This window comes from Canis lupus, chromosome 25, assembly GCF_011100685.1.
Source record: "Canis lupus familiaris isolate Mischka breed German Shepherd chromosome 25, alternate assembly UU_Cfam_GSD_1.0, whole genome shotgun sequence".
NCBI lineage: Eukaryota > Metazoa > Chordata > Mammalia > Carnivora > Canidae > Canis > Canis lupus.
Genome location: NC_049246.1, coordinates 28,565,816 through 28,592,969, shown reverse-complemented (window position 1 = coordinate 28,592,969; position 27,154 = coordinate 28,565,816). Strand labels below are relative to the sequence as shown.

Sequence of the window (27,154 nt, the reverse complement as noted above, 5' to 3'; positions counted from 1 at the left end):
TAGGGGTGGAGATTACATCTAGGACTCTGTCAACCGTGACTGTGCTCTTTTAAATGAAAAGATTTCTTTTCATCTGTCCTGGTTTTAGTCAGTGTATTGAGAAGGCCTCAAAAAAAGTGAGCACAGACAGTTAAAAGAATCCCTAGAATGAGCCTCCCAAATCCTGTATTTGCAAAGTCAATGACAGAAATAGTTTATGTTCTTCCCTAGAAGTGTCCTACTAAACCCAATCATCTGGCACCAGGACCTTCATAATCCAGCTGCAACTATGTGGACAGCGATGGCCTTGGCCTCTGCAGCACGACCCCGTCACATTGCTGTCACACTGTCTGTCGTCACATTCTGCTGCTCGGGGTCTGAGCCTGTCACACCCTGTCCTTCTCCTCACAGCCTCTGCACACCTCTGCACAAAACAGCCCATTTCTCTTCCTCTGCCTGCCAAACATCCCCACCTGCAGAGGAGTGGCTGGCATGCTACCCCACCCCTCTCTGACACCTTCTCGGAGTTGCTCGTTGGGCATTCTCCATTCCTCTACCTGCCGTCTTCCAGCACTTGGGGAGCACCTGCAGTGCTATCCCGACAGAAACGCCACCTGTTTATTCAGCTACGTATGCTGACAGACATTGGCTGTCTCAAGATGCAGACTATTTCTTAACTCATCTTGTTATACAAAAGCTCCACAGAGTATACTCTCCAAATATATGAATCCACGAATTAGCAAGATGACTGAGAGGCAACAAAGATGTGCAAAGCAGAGGCTAAGTCCAAACAACGGCCAATCTGCAGAGAACCATCACATCTTGTACAATGCAAATGAAAAGTCAAAAACAAAACCAGAGAATTGGCTTTGACAGAGCTATGTGGCACCCAAAAGAATGTATTTAATTTGTGACTATGGAATACGAAAGACTCATGTAACAACTGAATACTGTCTGGGAGGAAGTCAGGATGGCAGGAGCCGGGAATGAGGCAGGCATGGGTACAGGACAGCAGCAGTTGTGTCGAAGAGAAAAGCTCAATGCTGCACAGAGGCTGTTTGGACAGGAGGCCAGAGCAATCATTCTTGGCCCTGCCCTCATGCTGGACCTGTGATTAAAGTCATTTCTTCAACTAGGATTAACGACTCACCTGCCGGCCGTGAACATTGACACAAATTCGTTTCCGTAATACCAACTGCATGTCAGCAGGATGGCTAAGCTGGACTGTCACCCGCACAATCAGATACACTCGCTCATCCGCTGGGGTGCCTTTACTGAGCTGAGGACAGCTGTGCACTGCAGAGTCCCAAGAGGCTTCTGCTCTCACCTGAGGAGAAAGACACATATTTTTCCCTCTCCTCCTTGAAAAAACTTCACAAGGAAACATCTTAGCTTGGCTAAAGTTATACATACTGGTCATGAGTGCAGATCTACTAGAACTGCCCTGAGGGACTACGGAATATGAGCATGTGGTCTCCATTTCTTTAGTCTGGGAAGTATAGATGATAATGTTTCTGGCTGGCTGGCTGGCTGGCTGGCTTTTAAAATGTTTTCATTTTGGGGCGTCTGGGTGGCTCTGTCGATTAAGTGTCTGTCTTGGGCTTAGGTCATGATCCCAAGGCCCTGGGATCAAGCCCCACATCAGGCTCCACGCTTAGTGGGGAGTCTGCTTCTCCCTCTCCCTCTGCCCCTCCCCCCCTGTTTCTGTGCTTTCTCTTTCTCTCTCAAATAAATAAAATCTTTAAAAAAATAAAATGTTTTTATTTTGAAAAATGCTCAAACATAAAGAAAAGATGTGAATTCAGGACAATGAAGTCCTGTGTTATCTTCCACCTGAAATCATTAGCTGTTAATATTTTGCCACTTTTCCTTCCTCTTTCTCACAACTCATAACACACAGGCAGGATTATTTTTTTGGTGAACCACTTTAGAGTAAGTTACAGAGCTGTAACTCTACATGTCTAAATTCATTAGCAAGAACCTTCTAACAGCAAGAACATCCTCTGACTTAACCATAGGACAATTATATTCAGGAAATTTCCCATCGATGCAAAACGATCATATGATACATAGTCCATATTCAAGTATTTCAAAAGTTTCAATCCAGGATCACTAATTGCATTTAGATGTCATGCTCCTTTAGTCTACTTTAATCTGAAATGGTTCCCCAGCCCTTTGTCACTCAGGACACTGACTTATTAAAGAAGGAGACAGGCCCACTGTTGTACAGAACGCATCACAGTTGGGTGTGTTGGGTTTTTTCCCTACTATAAAGTTTTGCATCTTAGGAATACTACTAAGGGATGATGGGCCCTTCAGAGCATCACATCAGCTTTCCTTATTTAAACTATTTTCCAATTTTTCCAATATACTCAAAACTAGAAAATAAGCCCCCACTATACACCCATCACCCAGATTCAAACATTATCAAGATTTTGCCACACTGCCTTCATTTATTCTTCTTTTTCTCTTCTTAAGAAGTTTTTACTAAAGAATCTTAAAGCAAATACCCAACATTGTATTGTTTTATCTGTATGTACTTCAGTGGCATTTCCCCGGACAGGGGACCACTACTGACCTGAACTATGAATACTAACAGAGATCCTTTACCAGGAGGGGAACTAAAATGGTCAAGGGACATAATCTGGCTGTCTACTCCTTCTGGAAGGGATTCTGCTCTTTCTGGAAGTCATAATGAAAGGCTTTCATATCTATTTCTTGAGAAATATAAGCATTAAAATGATGACACTGCTGATTGTTTCAAAAGCTGCATGGAAAGGTTAAAGAAACTACTTTTCAGCTGATTTCCCCTAGTTATATTTGTTTACCTCTCCATCATGCTGTTTTACAATCTGCAGTTCAAAGAACTCATCCTCTTCTTCCCCAGCAAGGGTAGCATCCCATCCACCAGCTTCTGGGTCATCAAGATTATCTTGGGAGCTGAAATCATCAGCTAAAAGCGAAGAAGTTCCATTAAATCAGAGATCATTTTAAAGGATAACCCCTACCAGCTAAATTTCAATGTGCTTAGTATTAAAATTCTACTGCCTCAAATTTCATTTGCTTTTGACTCTAAAATCTTACATGACACGGAAGAGGTCCATTAAACAGTTCACAGTTCTTAGAGATGGATAGACTCTCAAGAAATTATCTTATCCAATCTCCTACCTTTATGCCTTATTTTACATGGAAGGCAAACGAAGCCAAGATACCCAAGAGGTTATTCAAGGTCAGCCCATAAATGTTAATGATAGGATTATAACCCAAATTCCCTATCTTTTAGTGCATTGAAGAAATGAGAAGCGAGGGTGATTCCAATTATCTGACAGTTAAGTTCAACAAAAGAATCAATTGGCTACATGAGCCAGAAACTTGGAGGGTTGCCCCTTGGCCCTTTAGTTATTTAGTTCTAAGTCTGGCCCTCCCAATCCCCTATCTATCTGAAGCTTGTGAGTAGGGATCAAAAGTATCTTTCTAGTACATGAGCTCGTGCAAGAATGGGCATAAGGCTGAAAAAGCTCTTCATCATGTGTTGGGATATCCGTACAAACAGGTCTTTTATAAGCTATTATTGTTTTCGACTATTACCCTTCTAAACACATGCACACACATGCACACACATGAGCACCTCACCTGTCTAGGAACCTAATATGAGAATAATCTGTAGTAACCCTCAGCTTCCAAAGTGTCAGAGAACAACAAGGGAGGATAGAGGCAAAACACTCTATCTGAAACCCTCTCAGGTGGAGAGACAGCAGAAGTGGCTAAGCATTATTTGTTAATGCTGGTTGCGTATAATAATTTTATATAATTTTATAATAAAATAATTTTATTTTATTTATTTATAAAATAAATCTATAATTGTATATATAATTTTCCATATGTCTAAATAAGCTAAATAGTACAAGATGCTAAATAAATACCTCAGATATCATAACTTACTTTCAGCTAGATAGAAGAAAACCATTGAGGATACCCAAGCTTGTCCATTTAGGATAGTTCATTGTACCACACGTTTTTTCTGCAAACGTTTTAGGAATTTAACTGCTGACTTTTACCTTATTTTTAGCTCTTTAATCTATCTTTTCAGTTTTATTTTCCTTCCTTGAACAGAGCAAATGTAAAATGTAGCCACATCCAAAATATTTTACGTGAAGGAGAAAAAAGTCAGAAAAAATTGACAGTTTCTCATAAACAAGCAATGCAGGAGTGAAGGGTATAAGAACTCACAGAAAAAGTGAGAAATTTGTTAGACAATGCTAAGAAAATACCACATAAAAGAAAGCATGCTACGTAAGCATCACTAGTTTAACTAGTCTTTTTCAGAGAGAAGTCTTTTCCTAAGAATTAACAAAGACAATACTCTAAGTGCAGGAAAACACGACTACTCCATCCTAACATGATAAGAACAAAGCATACGCATAAGTACAGATTATAGAATGAAATGTGAGAATGCGACAGGATAAACATACCTAGTACGGTTAAAAAATTATTATTCTTACAGAAAATTCATTCTTTGTCAAGGGTTAATGTCCCTCAGTGTACACAAAATGGACTCTAACCTTGGGCTTACAGTAGAATTGCCTTACTGCAAACTTTGTTGGAATCTAAGTATTACTTGGACACTAATTTGTCAGAGGCAGGACTTCAGAAAGCACCTCCTAACTTACCATTTAAGTCAAGGAATATAACAGGAATGTGTGTTTCCATCCCAGGAACTGGGGTCCTAAAACAATGAACAAATCGCATCTTAAATAAAGCAGACTTTCTCAGCAACATGTACTTCGAGATGCAGCGCTAACCCACGCTGAGAAGTATTACAAGTTAAGCCAATGATAACTGTGGGTATCATGTTTTTGTTATATTTTCACATTAGAGATGCTCCCAAAGACCTACCTGTAACTGCTGCTTCTTTTCACTGGTGCTCTCATGTATAATTATCATATGTTCTGATACTAGAATTCAGTATTATAAGATACATGTACCTGTTTATAATTGAAGCTCCCTTGTTTAAAGTTACTTTCTTAAAAAATTATATACCTAAGGACCCCATATGCCTGAATTTACTATTTTTAATTTCTATAAACTGGCACAGAACATTTGCTGACAGTACAGTTTAAGCCAGCACCAAAACCAAAAACTCCTGGAGATGCAATTTTATTATGACCAAATGGTCTTTTAAGGGAATGACCCAAGTAATTAACATATTAACTTTTTTTTAATGCTAAGTGCAGTGGTATTAAATATTGATTTAGATTCTCAGAAATCTTAATTACTTGGGCCAATAACAATATTATTTAATAAAACACAGTTTTAGGCCATAGTTATTCCAACTCATGAAAATAATTTAACACTTCCTCTAATTCAAACTTGTTTCCCCAGTACTATGATGAGTCTTTCATGTATTGAAACATAGGCAAAATTCACACAGAAAGCAGGCAGCTCAGTGAGTATCTGGAACATCAGAAGGCATGTGACAGCATTCATACCATTCTGCTGGGGCCCCTGGAATGCCACTGCCAGCAGAGGGCACCATTACTGCATTCCGCTCCTCCGTCAGAGTTAGCCTCATCTCTAGAAGTTGAGCTTCTCGGTCAGCATCATCCTCTGTTTTATCTAGAACATCAGGAATGAGGATCAAATACAGATTTCTCACCTGATTTACACTTTCATCCTGCGTATCAATAGGATTTGCCTGTACTTCAGTTACTGGTTGATAATGGTTCACCAAAAATTTATTACTTCCCTAATTAGTGATAAAAATCACAATAAAAAATGAATGATAAGCTGAAAAGGTTGGTGTACTTTTACAGAAAGGCCATCTTAGGTTCATGGAAGGCCAACATGGACCAGCACATGAATAATTTCTTCCAGAGTTAGAAGATTCTAGTGCCTTTGGGTAAGAAATCAAGAACATTAGCATCCTCCTTAATTTATTTTTGAAGGACAGTGTTTATATACTGTATTTTCTCTCTTTGTTGGGGGTGGGGGGAGACCTATAGAAAGACATCATTACAGTTAAATAAATGTAACTCTGAAAGGATATGATAAAAATAAGTAACACTCCTATGTTCTTGCCATCCTCATTATTGATGTGTTCATCTACTTCTAATTTATGTGGCTGCAAATGGAGATTAATTATGCACAGATTTGGGCAGGGGGAGGAAATATTCAATTTGCTTTTCCTACCATGTTTACTGACAAGTTTCTGCAGTTGTTGGTCTAAGTACTCCTGACGTTTTGTTAATGCATTTAGCCATTTTCTTCGCAGTCTCTCTAAATCCCGATCCTAAAAGGAAACAAGGGAAATTATGGCAAATATAACCTCAAGACAAGATATTTGAAACCAATGCTCCATTTACCTTACTCTAAGGTTTCAAAATTTTCAAGTATTATACATCAATCAAGATCTTTATGACCACTACTAGTTAACTCCAATCATTATTCAGAACAGAAAGTTCCAGAAACCAAAGCACTGTTATTCTGGAACAAGACAGCTTCTGAAAGGGCATTCTCTGATATCCAGAACCAGTTTTATTTCTATTGGTTCAAGGGACAGAACTCCAAGTAACTAAGATCTGTGATGCTCCTTTGCTGGATAGAAATCACAAATATTGGGGCACTTGGCTGGCTGTCAGAAGAGCATGCAACTCTTGATCTTGGCGTTGTGAGTTTGAGCCCCACACTGAACATAGGTATTACTTTTAAAAATTAATAAATTAGTACAATTTAAAAAAATCACAAATACTACTCAATAATCTTCAACTCTATACCTTTGTGAACCATCATAAGAATTCCTTCAATTTCTTAACTTGTTTTAGCCTTCCACATGTTTCACTAGTAAAATATAAATGCTTCTCTCCCTTGTTTCTTGTGGGGGCATTTTTGGAGGACAGAGGGGGCATTATCAACAGACTAAGAAGTCTACCAGCCAACACTTGACTGTACACCAATCTTGCCTCATTTCCTTTTATAATAAAGTTAACAAAACTGGGTAGATCAGTGGAATGCTGAGGATATAGTGTGTATCTGGATTTCACTAAGGCACTTAACCAAATAGCTCATGACATTCTTGTAGACAAGATGGAGAAATGTGCAATGAATCTACTTGAATGAAATCATAAATGACTGAAATATCACATCCAAAGAACAGGGATTAATGGAATAATGTCAGCTTAAAAGAAATCTCTATTGTTGTGCCATAGGACTCTGTATTTAACCCTATCTGATCCAATATTTTTATCAGTCACTTATAGGAAGGCAGACATTTTTATCAAATTAGAATGATGCAAAACCAGGAGAGTGACTACGCTGGATGACATAATCAGGATCCGAAGAGCTCTGACAGTCCTAAACAATGACTAGCAAGACTAACAAGATAGAACTTGACAGACATAAACAAAATCTTGCAGGAGATTAGGAAGAGGGGAGTTGGACAAAACCAAAGTTGTGTGACTGTTTGAAGTGGGGAAGGGAGACCTGGTTTAAAAGATGGAAAATACCTAAGCAGTGTGGCTTGACAGAAGCTCAGTATAAGACAGCTATTATAGGGAAGAGGGTGGATGACTCCATTCAAGGAAAGAAAGTGCAAGGAAAAGGATCTGGGGACATAGATCTGTGGGAAACTTGGATGAGGAGCTCCACGTTTGGAAAAGGATAACAGTCACAAATGATTTTTACACTAAAGTCTGCAAAACTCTGTTTTAATTTGAAAAAAAAAAAAAGCAGTATTTGATTCAAAATTAATTGTCTAATTCTTAAGTAACAGTACGACTGGACTCAGGAATGTGTAATCTAGCTCATGATGGTAAGGTGCTTCCTTACCTGGTAGCTGTCCATGTCCTCCTCTTCCTCCTAGAAGAAAAATATATTACAGATAACTAAAACAATTATTTTTTCCAAGAATCAAGCTACCCACAACAACCAACCTCTTCCCAATACCTTCTATTTTCTAATTTAATGAATAAATACTATTTCATCTCCCACCCATGCTCACCCTCATTCTCAGTTTTATCATTTTCAGGAAGTTGGAGTAAAATCTTAAGCTTCTCATAGGAAAGTGAAGAACACTCATTTGACCTTTTCAGGAACCAGTACAATACTTTCCCTGCTGGGTTTATAGTCCCACTCCCCAGGAGAAATCAAACACCTGCTGGCAAACAGTCTTTATAAGCCAGTAGGGGGTTTTTGCAGAGAAGGTCGGTAGTAGGGGAAGTTAATCACTAGTAGGCAACTGAGGAATTTCTAGAGACTGTGATGTCTTAACCCTCAGTTTGCTATATACCAGGGCAAAACCAACAGTCTGGTATGGGTGCAGTGACTCTATGCAAATGTAATATAGTGTAAAAAAACAAAAACAAAAACAAAACAATAAAATATTAAAGAAAAGTGAAAGAAGAATTGTTCATGGAAGGTAGTTTTCTGGCAGGTTCCAAAAGACTCTTTCATCTCATCAGGTCTTTCAACAAGAACATACCTGGCACAGAAACTTACATGAAAAGTCTCATGAGTCTTGGGGGATTTGAGCGTTCTAACTTTTACACATCCAATGCCAACAGACAATATACATTCTTCCATCAGTGGTAAAGTCCCAGATTCCTGCACAGACTTCACTTCCACTTGGACTCGCCGGGACTGTCCCTGTATCAACACACAATTCTTAAAATCAGTGTAATTTCCAAAAATTTGGTTTAGAGAGACCCCTACAGGCTGATGTTGAAAAAGTGTTTAACTTTGGAGACACTGTCAGCTTTAAAAGTAGTAAACTACAAATTGAAAAACTAATCAGGAAAAAAATTTTACCTTTTAAGCAAGTAGAAAGACATGGACTATATGGCTTGCATATTTTTTCAATAAAAAGAAACATTAAGAGGAAACATTCTAACAAAGGAAATGCAAAAAAGCAAGGGACAATAAAACTGTCCAACTCGCAATCAAATAAATACAAATTAAAATAAGCACGATACACCTTTATTTTCACTTACTAAACTAAGAATTATCTTTTAAAAAGGCAATTTCTGATACTGCCCAAAGTTTACGAATCAGGCAATTATATACATTGTTGGTGGGAAAACAGACTGGTAAAAGCTTTCTGCAAGGCACTTTGCCTTAAAAGTATAACTAACCCTTCACCCAGCAATTCAACTTTCTAAGAATCTGTTTTTAATAAATAATCATATATGTATATAAGGAATCTTAAAGCAATGTTAAGAATAACAAAAAACTAGATACAAATAAATGTATAATATTAACAACTGTTTAAACTATGATGTATATAATAAAATATTACATTGTCATTAAAATATTGCTATAGAAAAATATACGTGATATATTAAGTTAAAGAGATTGGGGCACCTGAGTGGCTCAGTCGGTTAAGCATTCAACTCTTGATTTCACCTCAGGTCATGATCTCAGGGTCATGAGATTGACTCCTGCACTGGTATCTGGACTAGGTGTGGAGCCTGCTTAAGATTCTTTCTCCCTCTCCCCCTGCTGCCTCCTCTGTCTCTCTCAGGAAAAAAAAAAAAAAAATTAAGATTTTATTTATTCATGAGAGACAGAGAGAGAGAAGCAGAGACACAGGCAGAGGGATAAACAGGCTCCCTGTGGGGAGCCCGATGTGGGACTCGATCCCAGGACCCCAGGATCACGCCCTGAGCTAAAGGCAGACGCTCAACCACTGAGTCACCCAGGCATCCCGACTTTTTTTAAGTGGATTACCAAACCCAATATACATAGTATTATCTACTTTTAAAAATAAGCAGAGTCAGAAATAAGAATGATAACAACTATCCTGGGTTCACTGCTCTAATCCCAAATAATTTAAAACCATGCTGTAAAATGAAGAACTGAACAGAGAGAAACTGTTCCTTCTCACACACATTTTAATAATATTTATGCCACCCTGTATGTTTACAATGAAGAAGTATTTTAAAAGAAGATACCCCATGTTCCTAAATTACTGACTTCAAAGTTGGTTTATAAATTTTAGGAATGTAAAACAGAATTTGAACAATGGAATTTGAATATACAATTTCAAGTCAGTTACTCTTCCCTTCTCCCATCAGATTTTAATTCCCAAGAGCTCTGCGTTATCAGGGAAATCAATTTAGGCAATCATTAATCAGAAGGCTAGATTTGAAGAGATGGGTTACAGATGTCTTTTGATTTAATATTTTCCAAGGACTATGCATCAGATATTTTGTGGAAAGAGTACCTCAGGAAACATTTTAATTGTCTAAAACAGTTTAGTCATTTCAATTAGCTACATTTTGTTTACTTTGCCTAAAACAGAAAGTAGCCTACTCCCTGTGTGCATCCACACTGGAAGGGGGAAGTACAGGCACTGGGGGGTTGGAGGTTCAAGGTAGGCAAGATCCAGGAACAGCTCACTGTGCCACAGAAAAAGCTTTAAACAGTACACTTTAAACTAATGAACTGAACTTCCTGTAACTACTAATATTTGAGCATTTGTTAACCACAAAACCAGCAATTTCAGATGGTTAACATAATCAGTTCTCCTCTGCTGTTTTCCTGTTCAAGAACAGTAGGTTCTGGTTTTGAAATACATTAAATTCAAATGAGCCTACCATCCAAGTCATTCTATGAACTAGCCACATATGCTTCTATAACCTGTGTTACTGCTTTCCAGATTACTGCTACATGTTATTTTCTCCCCAAACTTACCTAATTCCAACTACTATAACTTTATTGTTGCTGTTTATGTATGAAAAAAAGCTTTTGCATTATTGCTTCAGCACCCAGATTAAGACTCACATCTTTCAAAAAACCTTTCCTGATGAACTCAATGCATCTTTGAACACTTTGAGTAGTAAAGGCTGTCAGAAATATGACAAATACTTATATATTCTATTTATACTAAACCACAGAAAATTATCTGGTCTTGCCTTCCAGGCAACGAATTTCTGAGGCATCCAAAGAAGACAGATAGATAGATATATTATATATATAGCTTCAACAGATGTTCAGAAAAAGATGTTCTTCACACCCTTAAGAGTCCTATTTTATGTATATATCTGATGCTATAATTTAAGCTAATTTCCTTTTGATTTAGTTCTTTGCCCATACATGAATGAATTTGCTAGAATTTATTTGCTGGGGTCAGAGAACAAGTGCTTATCACCTTCCTACTAAAACATTCAGAAACTTAAATATTTGAGCAAACTTTTTAAGCAAAATTTCTTTTCCCTTTAATCTTTTCTCACATTCTACCTTGAATGATTTCAACATTCATTTTTAAGAACTATTCTAATAGTTTACCATTGTTCTAAATTATAGAAACTATCATAGGAGACAATATTCTACTAAATGTCAAATTAATGTAAAGTATAGCAAAAAAAAGAGTTTTTCCAAATCTTCAATGTAAATTCTATTAAGATAATTTCTCTTTAGCTGGTGGCATAGAAACTTGACAGATTATAATCTGCCTGGGGTTAAGTGACAATTCCCACATATTTCTCAGCTACATTGATTTCTGGCAGGTATTCATATCTACTCAGCTGCATTTATTTTTTTTTTAAGATTTTACCTATTTATTCATGAGAGACACAGAGAGAGAGGCAGAGATACAGGCAGAGGGAGAAGCAGGCTCCCTGCAGGAAGCCTGATGCGGGACTTGATCCCAGGACCTTGGGATCACACCCTGAGCCAAAGGCAGATGCTCAACCTCTGAGCCACCTATGCACACCCCCTCAGCTGCATTTATTTAACACATTTGAAGACATATAGAAGACATCTGGTCTTTGTCTTCAGATCCTGACAGAGAGCTCCTAAAACTCAAAACTTCCTGCGTGATAATGATTATAGGTGCATCTTTTAATGATGGAACTTTTAACCTGGCAATTCTTGGTAGGCCCCTAGATAGCTTCAGGAAGGGAGCTGGTAGCCAGAAACAAAACAAAAACAAGCCTTGATTAGAAGTTTGGAACAGGGCGGGGTATGGGGAGGTGCCTGAGTGGCTCAGCTGGTTAAGCGTCTGCCTTTGGCTCAGGTCACAGTATCTCAGGGTCCTGGGATCAATCTCCATGTCGGGCTCCTGCTCAGCAAGAAGCTGCTTTTCCTTCTCCCTCTGCCACTCCCCTTGCTCATGCCTCATGCTCTCTCTGTCTCTCTCTCTCAAATAAATAAAATCCTTAAAAAAAAAAAAAAAAAAAAAAAGAGAAGAAGAAGAAGTAGAGGTTTCGAACTGTCAGCCCCATCCCAAAACCTCTGTACAGAGCAGAGAAGGGACGGAGATTGAGTTAATCACCCATGGCCAATGCTTTCATCAGTTATGAAACATAATAAACATCCAATGAACATCTAGAGAGGACATGCAAGCTCTTTATCCCTCCTACTATACTTTGTCCCACAAATCTCCTCCATTGGTCTATTATTCTTGAGTCGTATCCTTTATTTTTAAAAAAACTAGAAATAGTAAGTAAAGGGGAGAAGAGTTGGGCAAACTCCTAACTTTGCAGCCAAGTTGGAAAGAACTGAGAACCCAATACTTGGAACTGGCATCTGAAGTGAGGGCAACCTTATGCTTAAATCTGAGCCCTTACACCTGTGGTATCTGACACTAACTTCGGGTGGCTAGGTCTAAACCAAATTGAACTGTAGGACACTCAGTTGATGCCTGCAGAGAATTAGAGAACTGACTGGTATTAGGAGGAAAAGAGCCCTTTCACCTCCCAAGTACCAAGCACTGTGCTTCATATATGGTACCTCTAACCTCATACTAGTCATACAAAGTTGATGTTATCATCACACCTCCACTTTATTTCTAAGGAAAGGTTCTGAGAGGTTACCGAATTTGGTCGCAGATTTAGGGCTAAGCCAGGGGAGATCAAAACTGAACCCTAGCATGTTACTAGACTGTGAAGTGCTTGTTCCTTCTGCCATGTCACATTGTTTCTCCTTAGAGAATCTTTAGAAATATTCTAATGCTGCTTGATATGTTTCCATTGTTTCCTGCAATTTAATACTGAGTCATCTTTTAAAGCTTATCTTTTTGTTTACTTAAACCTAAAAGAAGTTGGTTTTAAAATAATATAATTAGTAAAATTTTTTAAAATGAAAGAAAACAGACATGAAATAGGAGGCAATTTTAATACAAAATATGGACTTGGCTAGTCTAGATTTCATTATCACCAATCTGACATTTCTGCTAATAGGAATCCAATATTAAGCTTTACAGTGCCAAAGAATTTAATGTTAACATTCAAAATGATAACTTTCACAATCTTGTTACCTGCCGGAGTTGAAAGATTCCTCCTGTTGGCACATCCTTTGCAGAAATTACTTCCACAGGGCAGTATTCGCCATTCTCATTCTGTTCCAAGATCTGGACCCAGAATTCCACTTTTCTGGTAACTTCACTCCATCTAGGAAATAGTTGAAGTTCTTGGAAAATCATACATTTCTATTTCAATACAGGCAGCTTAGGATCCTTCACATGAGAACTAACAATGATAATGAGGTCAAAACAGAATAATTCAATAGAATGACCTATAGTTCAGTGAGTTAATATACTAGCAAATATAATTAAAAGCAAAACAAAACAAATTTAACATCAGAACTGAAATGGTTCCTTCATCTCATTTAAAAAGGTATGATAATCACCAATCTATTCACCAATCTATTCAAAGTGGTTCAAATATGGTAATCAGAGGCCCAAAAGCAAGTACAGTGATTATCTTTTCATAGATAAAGGTAGTGATATATACGCTTGATTTTGTAACTTGACAAGCATCTTTGCTCAGATTAATAACAGAATCAAGAAAAAAACTCAATGTCTAGTTTAGGATCTACTGAAACATTCTAAATGCAAAAAAAGAACATCTGGTTCTCTTCTATAGTAAGATGGAAAGCACAAACCATGCTCTTTCAGTCATTCCCTTTTAACTCTTCTTTTTATAATCCTGGTCAACAAATAAGCCTGCCTCCTTCCATGATTGATGGCATTTCAAAAGAACTTTGTGCTAAAGTCAAAATAAGTAAAACCTGAATTCTAGAGTATATCTTGATCCATCCTCCCTACAGTTGATTAATTAGAATTCAGAATAATAAGCAATTATTCTCCAAAAATTCATTCATTCTTCATTCTTAACTAACTTCTCTTCCATCACTCTTCAAAGTTCACTCCTCCAAGAAGTTTAAATGTGCTATAAATACCCTGGAAACAATAGTATCTATCCCTGGGATACTGATAACGCACAGGAAAGGGTTATCTTTATAAATGGCAGTATTAATCTCTAGCAATTCTTTAAAATTATAAATGGAAGGGGGACTGGGGTGGCTCAGTTGGTTAAGCATCTGCCTTTAGCTCAGGTCATGATCCCAGGGTCCTGGGATCAAGCCTCATGTCAGATTCCCTACTAAGCAGCCTGCTTCTCAGCTCATGCTCTCTCTCACTATCTCAGCTCATGCTCTCCTTCTCAGCTCATGCTCTCTCTCACTATCTCTGTCTCTCTCTCAAATACATAAATAAAATCTTTAAAAATAAAATAAAATAGGCAGCCAGGGTGGCTCAGCGGTTTAGCACCACCTTCAGCCCAGGGTCTGATCCTGGAAATCCGGGATCGAGTCCCATATTGAGTCCCATATCGGGCTCCCTGTGTGGAGCCTGCTTCTCTCTCTGCCTGTGTCTCTGCCTCTCTCTCTCTGTGTGTGTGTGTCTCTCATGAATAAATAAATAAAATCTTTTTAAACAATAAATAAATAAAATAATATATGGAACCAGAAGGATATCTAAAATTCACCTATCCCGAAGACTACGTGTTTTTGCTTGAATAATCCCCAAATCCCACAGGGCTGGGTTTTTCCGAGGATCATTCATCTTATGGCCATATACTTCAATTGCCAATGCTCCTTCTGAAAGATGCTCAATGAAGTCTTCAGTAATGTTAACAGAAAACTCCTGAAAAAAAAAGTAATTATAGAAAGGAAATACTTTCTGGTAACTTTATGATTACTTATATCCACCATCATATAGCTACTTCATCATGGAGAAGAGAAATGAAAAAAAAATGTTTTAATTATAGAACAGAACTATCATCTAACATGCATAATGAATGCTCAGATGGTCTAAGGTTCTTGACTTTAAACATAAGTCTAACCCTGATTTTTTAAAATACTTTTCACTTTGAAAATCTATTATGGGGATCCCTGGGTGGCGCAGCGGTTTGGTGCCTGCCTTTGGCCCAGGGCGCGATCCCAGAGACCCGGGATCGAATCCCACATCGGGCTCCCGGTGCATGGAGCCTGCTTCTCCCTCTGCCTGTGTCTCTGCCTCTCTCTCTCTCTCTGTGACTATCATAAAAAAAAAAAAAAAGAAAGAAAATCTATTATGAAAAACCAGTATTGTGTTTTATTTTGTTAGCAATATTTGGGAAGCCATTTTTAAAGTATAAATAATTACATTAAGAATTCCAGGGCAGCCTGGGTGGCTCAGCAGTTTAGCGCTGCCTTCAGCCCAGGGCCTGATCTTGGAGACCCAGGATCAAGTCCCATGTCGGGCTCCCTGCATGGAGCCTGCTTCTCCCTCTGCCTGTGTCTCTGCCATTCTCTCTCTCTCTCTCTCTCTCTCTCTCATGAATAAATAAATAAAATCTTAAAAAAAAAAAGAATTCCAACAATGATCTACAATGTCTTGATATAAAAGTTATTAGAAGCAATAAGGGAGCAGTGTGTTAGAACAACAATTTTTTCTAGCTTTTAGGAAGCTAATTATCTCCACTAATAGAGTAAGGAAATAAATAATGATCATCAATACAAAAAAATTTAATTTTTAAAAATTCTCTTAATCTGTCCATCTTTACAAGACACATATGACAGCATTTTATAGTAAGCATTAAGCTCCAAAACAGTTTATTGTAAAAAGTCATAGAATATACACTTTCTTTCTCTCTCTCAATCTTTAACACACTAAAGGTATTTCTACGTTTAAAAGAGATTAGAAAGAGACCTCTCCCTCAAAAAACTTGAGATGGATCAACTATGGTATAGTAGAAACAAAAAATCTAGAGTCTGACCATCCTGACTCTTCTAATTACTAGTCATGGGAAAACGGACCTCTCTGAACTAGCTGCTTCTGCTAAAAACAAACAAATACTATCATTGAATACAACTGTGGTAAAGATCAAGTGAAAGAATAACAAAGTCCTTAGTAGAGCGTTAAGTGTTCAATAAAGTACATTTTTGTCTCTTTTCTATCTTCACTTTCTCTAAAACACTAGTTTCCTAAACTTTTTAGATGACAATTTCTCCAATAATCTTATACAAAACATGGATTCATTTGAGTGTGTGTGTATACACACACACACACACACACACACACACACACATATATAGTTGACCCTTGAACAACATGGGGATAACAGGTACCAAACCCCCGTGGAGTCAAAAATCCACACACTAACTTTGACTCCCGAAAAACTTAACTACTAATAGCCTATATTGACCAGAAAGTCTTTCCAATAACATAAACAGTTGATTAACACATATTTTATATGTCATGTATATTATGTAGTGTATTCTTACAATAAAGTAAGCTAGGGAAAAGAAAACATTATTAAGAAAACAAAAAAAAAAAGAAAAAGAAAGAAAGAAAACCAAAAGGGGGGCACCTATGTGGCTTAGTAGATTAAGCATCTGACCCTTCATTTTGGCTCAGGTCATGATCTCAAAGTTGTGAGACTGAGCCTCACATCAGGTTCCGGGCTCCTTATGGAACCTGCTTGATTCTCTCTCCCTCTGCCCCTCCCTCCCTAAAAAACTAGTCAATTAAAAATAAGTAAAATATTTTTTTAAAAAAGGAAACCAAAAGGAAAAGAAAATGCATTTACAACCTGTGTTGTGCAAGGGTCAGCTGTATATATATTGACATAAAAGTAAATTTTTATTGTGGAGGAGTTAAGGAGCACTGACACTTTAGTGTTCCGTCCCCCCGCCCAGCTTTACTGAGATACAGATGACATATAACACTGTGCTAATTTAAGGTGTACCACTAGTGTATTGATGACATTTCAGGTTTTGACTCCAACCACACTCTAAGAAATTCTGATTCAAGATCTATGTTGATACCATATTATTCAACAAAATAATGCTCATTTTACAGTCAGTCCTGTTTTTACCTAAGTAATCAAATGTTAACCATGTCTGGAAAACCAACTTACATTGCAGTGATCAAAGACAACCATGCACTGAGGCTCCTTGCTGACAGGAGAGGAGGAGGAGGTATCCACTTCAGGTGCAACAGTTACTGGCTCCTGCTGATCCCAGAAGCTATATTTGCAGAACACAAAGTGGGACAGATGCTGTGGCAACCCAGTGGCCTGGAGTATTTTAACCTGAAGGAAAAGTGAGGCTCTGTTTTTAACTCAGAAAAGGTGCAATAATAAGTACCTTGAATTAGATATGGGTCCCAGTCTTGGCTGTATTACTACTGGTTTTTGTTGACCAAATCCCCTTCACTCTGGGCAGTATTTCCTCAACTGCGTAATGCTGACAAGAACTGTCGTGTTTAGTAAGAGGTTGACACATGGTAACAATGACCTTGACTATAAACTCGGGATATTTTCAAGCATTTAGAGGCCAATTCTAGTTTCTTACAACATCACTATGATCATCATATAATGATAATAATAATAATAATAATAATAATTGGCTCAAAAAAATAAAAGTTCTCAACCATCAACACCATTCAATGATATGAATTCAGCTAACTATGGACAGGTCCCAAGAACATAAGATTGTTAGGAATGATAAATGAAGAATGAAATCAGCATAGGTGCCAATAAGGAACATTCAGTAAAGGGCAAAAAACATTTATTTGATATTTTGAAGGATAAAAAAATAACAAGGTTCTTGAGTAGAACATTACATGGTACTAGAGAATTTTTTGGAAAATTTTAAAGGCATTAGGAAGGTATACTTTGAAGATCTGGAGGGACAAAAGGAGGAGATTAAAGATAGTGAATGTTGATGATCTCTGTACCAACTCTTACTGAATGCCTTCTCTATGTGGACTTAGGGGCGATGAATCAAAGGAAATGCATCCTGGGCGTAGGAGTGTAGAATTTTGTGATAACAACATGCAGTTAGAAATAGATGTCTAATCAGACCCAAATGCACCAGGAATAAATGCCCATAATGGATTTAAAGCAGTCAAATATTCTAAATATTTCTTTTGGTCAGCAGTGACAGGTTGATTTTTAAGTTGGAATTTTTGTGATAAGTTGTGACATTCTAAAACTCCTCCAACTATAAAGGAAACTAAATTCTAAAATTAATTAAGCAAAACTAAATTCTAATTTTAGAATTGACTGGGCTGACTTTCATATGATTGAGCACTGATCATTTATTATGTTTTTCACTTGGTCACTTCCTGCATGTTGTATGATGTGCTATGCATCCAGTAAATAAATTTAACAAAAATAAACTTGAATATGTGGCCAAAGCTGATGTAGTTCAACAACCACAAATATAATTGTCTTAACGTTTTAGGGTGCATTAATAATAACACAGAATATCGTGCAAAGCAGATGACTATTTTCTTCTATACCAGGCACTTATATAATGGGTAGGCAACTGTTGAGAAATCCTATTACTGTTCATTTTTCCCTACAATGGCAACAAGAGTTTGAAACATTTAGATATCAATTCTCTGAAAGGCTACAAAAAGACAGATTGACTAATGCAATTTATTTGTCCAAACCCAAAAGAGTGAGCAATCAGTGTTTGGCAATTAATTTTTTGTTAAATTTTAAAAACCATCACTTTTTTCATTAAGTTTTAAAAAAATTTTTAGTATATTCTTCAAGGTGAGACAATGTGATATTTGAGAAGATTACAAGATTTTTGTAGAACAAAGATCTAAATAAAACTCTCTGTCACATATTAGCTTCTGTTTTTGAGCAGATTAAATTCTTAGTTTTCTTAGGCTGAGATTTCGCCTATGTGAAACAGGATAGCTACCTACCTAATGATGATGTAGTGTGAGGAATGATGCTGGTGTGAGGAATGACTGTACAAATAAAATGAAATGAACAAAATCACATCCAAGTACTGAATGGACAGATGTTTGATACATACTTCTCTGTGATTAAATTCCATCAAAAAGCCAATATTTTTTCTTAAAAATCAATCTCAATTTTAAGATCGAAATACATTATAAGATTTTATATGCTGACCTATATTCTACAGGCAACTTTCAGGAATAAGACTGCCAGGAATGAAGAATATCAGGAATGAGGAATAGCCTCATACCCAGAACATAGTTTTTGTTTTTTGTTTTTTAAGTTTCTGCATACAGAAATCAAAATCACCACAAGGTGTCAGAATACCATAGACTTTGACTTGCCACTGCTCAATATAAAGCCCAAGAATGTCAGAAGACATGCTGTTTGGGGTTTTAAAACATACTAATTTAATTTAATGTAAAGATATTTAAAGATATCAATATTTAATATGCACATACTTATTTTTCATCACAAAAAACACAATCCAGACTACTTTTATAAGCTGGTGATAAATTATCACCTATTATTAAGTGTCCCAGACTGATTTCATTTTTTCCATCAATATTTTTGTCATATAGTCTATCTTCTTCCTTTTACACAAAGACTATTACATGGTTAGAATATAGGAAATGCCCATGGGTTAGGGTTGTGTCAAAAGGACTCCAAGACAACTGAAGAGAAGCACATGGGTCAAAGATGGGATCAACTGAGGTTCAATATAGGTAATAAATACAATGGATTGAAACACATCAAATATATCTAAATTGAAGAGCTCATAATGATATTTGGCTGAAAATAAAGTAAAATCTCACTGGTTACTTTTGTATACTAGAAGGAAAACCAATTAATTTTTCTGAAAATGAGATTTTTTTTAAAGGAGAATAGAATGGAGTATTTACCCTGCCTTTCCTATACATATCTCTGAAGAGCAAAATACTTGATTTAATAGGAAAATTCTCTCTAGAAAAGAATTCTAGCTAATAAATGAGGGGTGACAGAATTATAGTATCATTCTTTTCTAACTCCTAATGAAATATCTAGGTAATAATCACCAGTAATTGCTAACATCCCCAAAAGAAAGCCTTCTGATGGAAGAACACCCCACCACCTATAAAATGTCCTTGCTATTCTCCTTCCCCATTTAACATCTTCATATCTAATTACCAATTTACAGCAAATACATCTTAACCCATTAAATAACACCCATCAGCAAAATCCAGATTATGAGAAAATACAAGACAACAACCCAATTTCTACAACAGATAAATTGTAGGGTAAGAGAAAAAGAGAGAATGAGAGAAAGGAAGCAAGCAAGCACAAGTGCCAGCTCCTAAAGATTAAGATAGATTTAACAGACACCTCAAACAAGACAATCAAGGAAACTGGGTATCTCAAGAAAGTATTAATTTTTGATTATGATATAATGGCTTTTTTAAAGTACTCTTCTTTTGGAGATACATACTAAACTAGTATAGATGAAATATGATGTCTGGAATAGCTTCAAAATAATTCATGGGAAGGGGATAGTACAGAGTAGCTTAAGTGGATGAGTGAAATAAGACTGACCATGAGTTGATAATTCTGAGGGAAGGTGGGTGGGGATTAATAACACTTTTCTCACTACTTTGTCTATGTTTGATATCTTCCATTAAAAAAACTTAAGATATTTAACTTTATTTTTTGTAATCTTTTTTATTTTTATTTTTTAAAATTTTTATTCATTTATTCATGAAAGAGAGAGGCAGAAACACAGGCAGAGGGATAAGGATGCTCCATGGAGGAAGCATGACATGGGACTTGATCCCCGGACTCTGGGATCACACCCTGAGCTAAAGGCAGATGCTCAACTGCTGAGCCACCCACATATCCCTAACTTTTTTTTTTTTTTTAAGCTTATGTTATCCAGGATATACTACTTTTTTCAGTGATGATTTTTTTCCAAGTGAGACAGTATCCTTGTACTAATGTAAACTTTCACACAGCTGCATTTACTAGTCTAACATCTTTTAAATGGGCTGTTATGGAATGTCATCAAGTCTATGTTCCAACATTGCGAATCATATCATCTCAGAAAAAAATGTTCTAGAATCATGGATAACACAATGAAAGATTCACCTTTTAATGAATTAAGAATCCCCCCCCCCCCCATTCTGAAGTATCTGCCTTAAACATTTGAGGCCTTAATATATGCAAGCAAAGACCCATAGAAAGGAAGCCATCTCTAATAGCTACAGCTTCCGCATAGCTTGCCTCACTCCTTTTGGTATCCATTCTAGAAATATTTACTGAGACACAGGACTGGACTGAGATGGATTATGAAATTAGAGTTAAGTTTAGGATTTTTTTCACTGCACTTTTTAATCGCCTTCTTCTCACTTGTACACTGTTCCTATGACCCTCATGGATTTCTCTTCCTCAAAAACCTTTTAAGTGGTTCCTCCAGTGATTCTCAACCAATGGCACAAAGGCCCAGCGAGGGTATATTTAGAAATGTATGAGAGGATTTTTTTTCATTGTCATAATGAGTAACAGAGGTGGCACTGACTACACCAATTGGATAGGAGTTCAGGAATATAATGACCTACTTAAAATTTACCTAGCAATTATCCATGAAAAAAATAAAGCACCTCATGGAGAAAGAGTTTTACATAACATGCTCTCCTTCAGTTTCACTCTGAGTCTTGTTTCCAGAATTTTTCCTCAGACTTTACTCTGAGTTAATTATCTCTCCTCTATGTCCCAAAACATATCTTGTCTACCTCTCTCAGAGCACTTGGGTCACATGATATTGGGAATCTTCTGTTCACTTGTGTGTCCCCCTTACACATACACACAAACTACACAGGTTGTTCCTTAAGAAAAGAAGTCCTGCCTTTTTCATCGTTATATTCCCAGCATGATGTCTGACACATAATACTCAACAGTGTTCATGAATGGCACACCTCGGAAGGTTAGAAAGAGTAGGGTTTGAGGTCAGCACATCTGGAATAGCATACGCAAATGCACATTGGTAACGAGAAACAAAAAAAAAAACGTGGAAAAACAGTGTGAACAGAATTGGGGCTAGGATGAATCACAAGCATAGCAGAAGTCAAGAGGTCTAATAGGAGGAGGAAATTTATGTGAAAAAAAACTGTTTTTCTGCAGAGAAGTTCAGACAAACATCCATATAACTTTGGAGCAGAATGGTCCAGAAAAAAGAAGTGACTTATCCTACAGGCTTTATAGAGGAAGACAATGGAAGTACCTAGCTGAGTGGTAAATCAGTATATACAGGGACACCTGAGGGCTCAACAGTTGAGCATCTGCCTTTGGCTCAAGGTGTGATCCTGGTCTGGGGATCGAGTCCCGCATCAGGCTCCCTAGGAGGAGCCTGCTTCTCCCTCTATCTCTCTGCCTCTCTCTGTGTGTCTCTCATGAATAAATAAATATTTTTTTAAAAAAACAGTATATACAATGAAATATGGTCTCTAGAATACCAATACTAAAGATTTATTTAGGAACAGATACTTTCAAAATTTGAAAAAGAACAGCATTTATTGTCTAACTACCTACAACCCTCAAATCAGCTACACTTCCACTGCTTCGAAATGAAACTGGGACTTACCATGCACACAAGTCTGTTTTCTTGGGTTTCCTTATCACAGGAAAGATCTATGCTGTCATCACCTCCAGCAATTCTTTCCCCAATGTCACCACTGATTCGCATCACCTCTACATGCAGCCGACCTGCCACCTATAACAACAGAGGAAAAGCAGGTACTCTTTCCAGATTTTGTTCTTTCTTCAGCTTTAGAATCAAATGGTTGGGTTAAAAGTAAATGACAATTTAGAAGCCTAGGTTCTAACAGTTACTTCTCCTCAAAGTACTGGAATAATCACCATCAAGAAGATGGAAAAACATGTATTAATAATACACATAAATAGCATTTGTTATTAATGACAAAGAGTCACAACAATATCCTATCAACACTCTACTGCTTCTTAAACTTTTCTCTGAAGAGTACAAGGCATGAAAAGACAACTAACCTCTCCTTTCTGGTTGACAATTGGAACAGCATACTGTAACTTCACATCATAGAAGAGTGACTCGAGGAAAACATTCGCCACCCCAATAAGACTGTGATTTTCCTGCTCATCATAGAATGGATCAGCACGCTTAAAGTAAGATCGTATGACCTTTAAAGAGATTTTAGACATTGCAACTTCAGAAATCACTTAAATTAATTCAACCTACTACCACTTTTTGATGGCCTCTAATAAAGTTATTAAACTTAGGTTAAGCATAGCACTGGATTACACACACTATTCCTCACTCCCTATTTTAGAATAATGGTCAACATCCTTCACCCATGACAGCCATCTCAGAAATATGTCATTACATTTATCACTTCTTTTTCGTTATGTGGAAATCTTGCCATAAAAACAGAGAAAACCAATTGACTAAAAAAGTGAGTCGAGTATACAAAAGTACTCTTCAGTTTTCATTCATGTCTATTCCACTTGTTCCTGCCAAATCATAAGATACAGTGCCACCAAGGAGAGCTGACCCCCTTACATGAGAGTGCTTTCTTTTTTGTAAATTGTTAATGTTTTATTTCTAGGCTAAAATATAAGAAGAGTATGGAAGAAAAAAGAAAAGGGAAAAAATTTTGAAGAAAAAAATGTCATCTAACTATAAAATATCATTTTTATTGATGACAATCTGGAAAAAATAAACATGTTTTTAAAAAACAAGATGCTAAAAATAAAAATAACAAACAAGAGGGAAATAAACAACTCTATGTGGAAACAAGACCAGTGTTGAAAATTATAAAAACATACATGGTATGTATTTCTGTTTTAAAATATGCACAAGTACGTGGCTGACCTAAATGGGAAAAGCTGCAACTTGAGAAAGTTCGACAAGTACAGCTGTACAGCACCCATCTTAGGATCAAAACTCCTTTAAAATCTGCTCTTAGTAATATAAATATTAAGATACCACGGATGTTCTATTCAAAAAAGAGGTATTGTAAGTTTCTGTTAGCAAAGTGTGGAGAAGTGGGGAGAGAATGAATAAGGTGTGGTCTCTGTCCTGAGTAAATTCACAGTCCAGTACAGAAGCAGACACTTGTGACACCAATAGATGTCAGAATGGAATGTAGAAGATTCTACTAGAAATCCAGAGAACACAAAAGGAGGAAAAGAAAGAAGATGCCAAAAAAAATAGGCTATTAAGTTTCTTGATTAGCCAAATAATTTAGAGGATTAAAATAAGTATTATTCTAGATTCAGGATTACTATTTTAGAAGAATGAATAATTCTTCCCTAAAAAAATGGGTAGGCTCCTTCTTGCTTGATTCCTTCTATAACTACCAGTTATTTTTCTCAGATAACTTACTGGGGTATCTTCTTCACACTCCTTCCACTCCTGATAAAGGTCTCTCATATCCAGTAACCTGTTGTCCAGTTTTTCTAGAGACCAAATCTGTTTTCCTTTTCCTTTTCTTCTCACCTGGATTGCAGGTTCACTAAGAAGAGAGCCTCTCTGTAAAACAGAAAGAGTGATCATGTGACACACAAAGATATCCTCATGGAAGTCAACCCTGAACATTCTATACATACCAGTCAAATGTCATCAACCAAACTTGAAATTGCTATCCTTCTCTATCCAGTTCAGTACAAACCTTCTCAGAAATCTTACAAGCTTATTATAATGCCATTATATCCAACTGTGATAAAAATTTAAATTATGTAAATTAGATGTAATTTTATAAAGTAAATTCATATAGTAAGTTATTCATCTAGTAAACTGGATATAAATTTAAATCATATTTATTTATTCTTTTGGGTTTTAAACATTAGTAAATCAACATGATTTAGTCTTTTGGATTTTAAACATTTGGGATTTAAACATTAATAGGAAATTGTTATTTGTCCATCATATGATCAGAGTATCAGTGGGTAGGAAAAAGAGTCATAAGCATTGAATAGCAAAGGAAAGTTTGCTAGGATGCATACCTAAGAAATGATCACTTACTTTTCAAAAGTTTTAATTTAAAAAAAATTTTTAATGGGTAGTTTCTTAATGTGTGGTACAAAACACAAAATGTTTAAAAGAGCAACTGTGAAAAGAATCCCATTTACCCATTTCGAGGCAACAAATTATAACAGTTTGTAGATATATATAATTTAAAATTTTTAAAAAAACCAGTATGGAACTAGATAGAGATGTTGGTCACACACCACAGTGAATGGACTAAATACCACTGAACTGTTGACTTCATCTTTTTTTTTTTTTTTTTGAAAGATGGGAGAGATGGGGATAGAGAGAATCTTAAGCAGGGTCCAAAACCCAGCACAGACCCTTAAGATCATGACCTGAGCCAAAATCCAGAGTCAGGACTCTTAATCGACTGAGCCACCCAGGTATCCCTAAACTGCTCACTTTAAAATGGTTTATTTTATGTTACGTGAATTTTCCCAGGGAAAAAAAACTCCTAGAATTTAATGAAGTTTTTCCGGTTTGTAAAAGCAATAAGGGTTTGAGTTTTTTTTTAAGATTTTATTTATTTGAGAGAGAGAAAGAGAGAGACCATGAGTGAGAGGAGCAGAGGGAGAGGCAGAGAAAGAATCTCAAGCAGACTCCCTGCTGAGCACGGACTCCCCCCTTTCTCCCCCTCTGCCATGTGGGGCTCCATCCCAGGACCCTGAAATCATGACCTAAGCTGAAACCAAAAATCAGAAGCTCAACCAACTGCGCCACCTAGGCACCCCAGAGCAATGTGTTTTTTATATAGAAACAGTTTTTAAACTCTTAAAACTACAAAGTAGAAAATAAAAATGCCCTTGTGTATCTCCCCCAGAGCGAAGTTATCCATCAATTACCTAATCAATTTAGATTTACTGGATCATTTGTCAACTATTTAGATAGGTGTACTCAGAACTTTAGGAAATTTTGAAATACACCAATGTTACTTTAACATCTTACTTATTATAATCCTTTCCAAGAAACCAAATTTACATAACAGTAGATTCTCAGTTCAGAGCTCAAAAATTACCACCCTCTCATATACTATAAAGGCCCTTCTACCTTATACTCAGCCAGCTAGGGAATAAATACAAAGAGCTCATCAATGATCCACAAGGAGTGGTATTGCAGGCAGAGAATGCTAGAATGGGAAGAAAATGGCAACCAGCAATATGCTGCAGCATCATCATGACTTGGCCCTCCTGCAACTATAACAAGAACTGGGAAAAAGAAAAAAGAAATTTCTGCCTCTTACCAAAATCATGAGAAAGAGAGTCGAATACAAGACCAAGAAGAGTAAGACCAAAACAAACAACAGTGCTCACAGCATGGCCAAGACATTAAGTGAAAAGAAGCTTGCAAGTACCAAAAACAAAAGATTTTGTTGGACAAAAGGTTTTGTTGGCCTGGCCTGAGTTCAGGAGACTCTCTCCGTAAGAAATAACTTCCTTGTCCAGCTCCTCTCCTCTCTCTGAGGGAAATCTGAAAATACTAATCTATTAAATCGTAATATAAGCAAAGATTAGTAGCTATTAACATGTTAACAAAGGCTGCCCTCACTCCAGTAATGTACAGCATCTCCATCAGCCTTGGAAACAGCTCAACGAACACAACATCAGGGGTATAGGAGAGAGAGATGCAAATGATGCATCACTTCTAGGTATTGACTTGACTGCCTGGAGGCAAGGTTGCTTCTTTCAACAAAGCCCGAGCCAGGATACACAGGAAAAAGCTACAGACAGTCATGCTTAATGGGGAAAAAATGGTTATGTTTCTGTTTTTCCAACTGAAACACTACAGAATGGAAGAAGACCTTGCTCTGCTCAGTATGCTAGAAGAATCTAAGCCCTATACCTTCTGCCCATGAGTGGTTTTCCTCTACTGCTTTTTGTCTGAGTTTCACTGCACCCATGGTTTGCCCTATAAATACCAACAAGCAAAATAAAGTTCTAGGTTCAAATTACACAGAGAATAGGTATCAAAAGACACATCTCCATAAAGCAATGAGTGCATCACATTCACAATACCTATATTACTCAAAACATTAAGCATCATATTTGCCAAGTATCTATTTTGTGAAAACATTGACCTTGAGGCTGTGATGTCACAAGAAGAGAGATGTGGTCATGGCTACCAAATC

At 36.9% G+C, this 27,154-nt stretch overlaps 1 protein-coding gene across 1 annotated transcript in view; it reads right to left on the bottom strand.

The window, feature by feature from the left end:
* The window catches only part of KIF13B (kinesin family member 13B), a 200,812-nt gene that overhangs the window by 55,843 nt on the left and 117,815 nt on the right, over positions 1-27,154 (bottom strand). The window contains exons 19-31 of the mRNA XM_038573684.1: positions 24,385-24,531; positions 23,031-23,180; positions 22,609-22,737; positions 17,157-17,330; positions 14,742-14,899; positions 13,232-13,364; positions 8,473-8,619; positions 7,804-7,833; positions 6,169-6,268; positions 5,469-5,595; positions 4,650-4,705; positions 2,808-2,932; positions 1,130-1,306 (exon numbers count right to left, since the gene is read on the bottom strand). Coding sequence (XP_038429612.1) covers positions 1,130-1,306; positions 2,808-2,932; positions 4,650-4,705; positions 5,469-5,595; positions 6,169-6,268; positions 7,804-7,833; positions 8,473-8,619; positions 13,232-13,364; positions 14,742-14,899; positions 17,157-17,330; positions 22,609-22,737; positions 23,031-23,180; positions 24,385-24,531 — 1,653 coding nt within the window. The remainder of the gene's footprint in view (positions 1-1,129; positions 1,307-2,807; positions 2,933-4,649; positions 4,706-5,468; positions 5,596-6,168; positions 6,269-7,803; positions 7,834-8,472; positions 8,620-13,231; positions 13,365-14,741; positions 14,900-17,156; positions 17,331-22,608; positions 22,738-23,030; positions 23,181-24,384; positions 24,532-27,154) is intronic.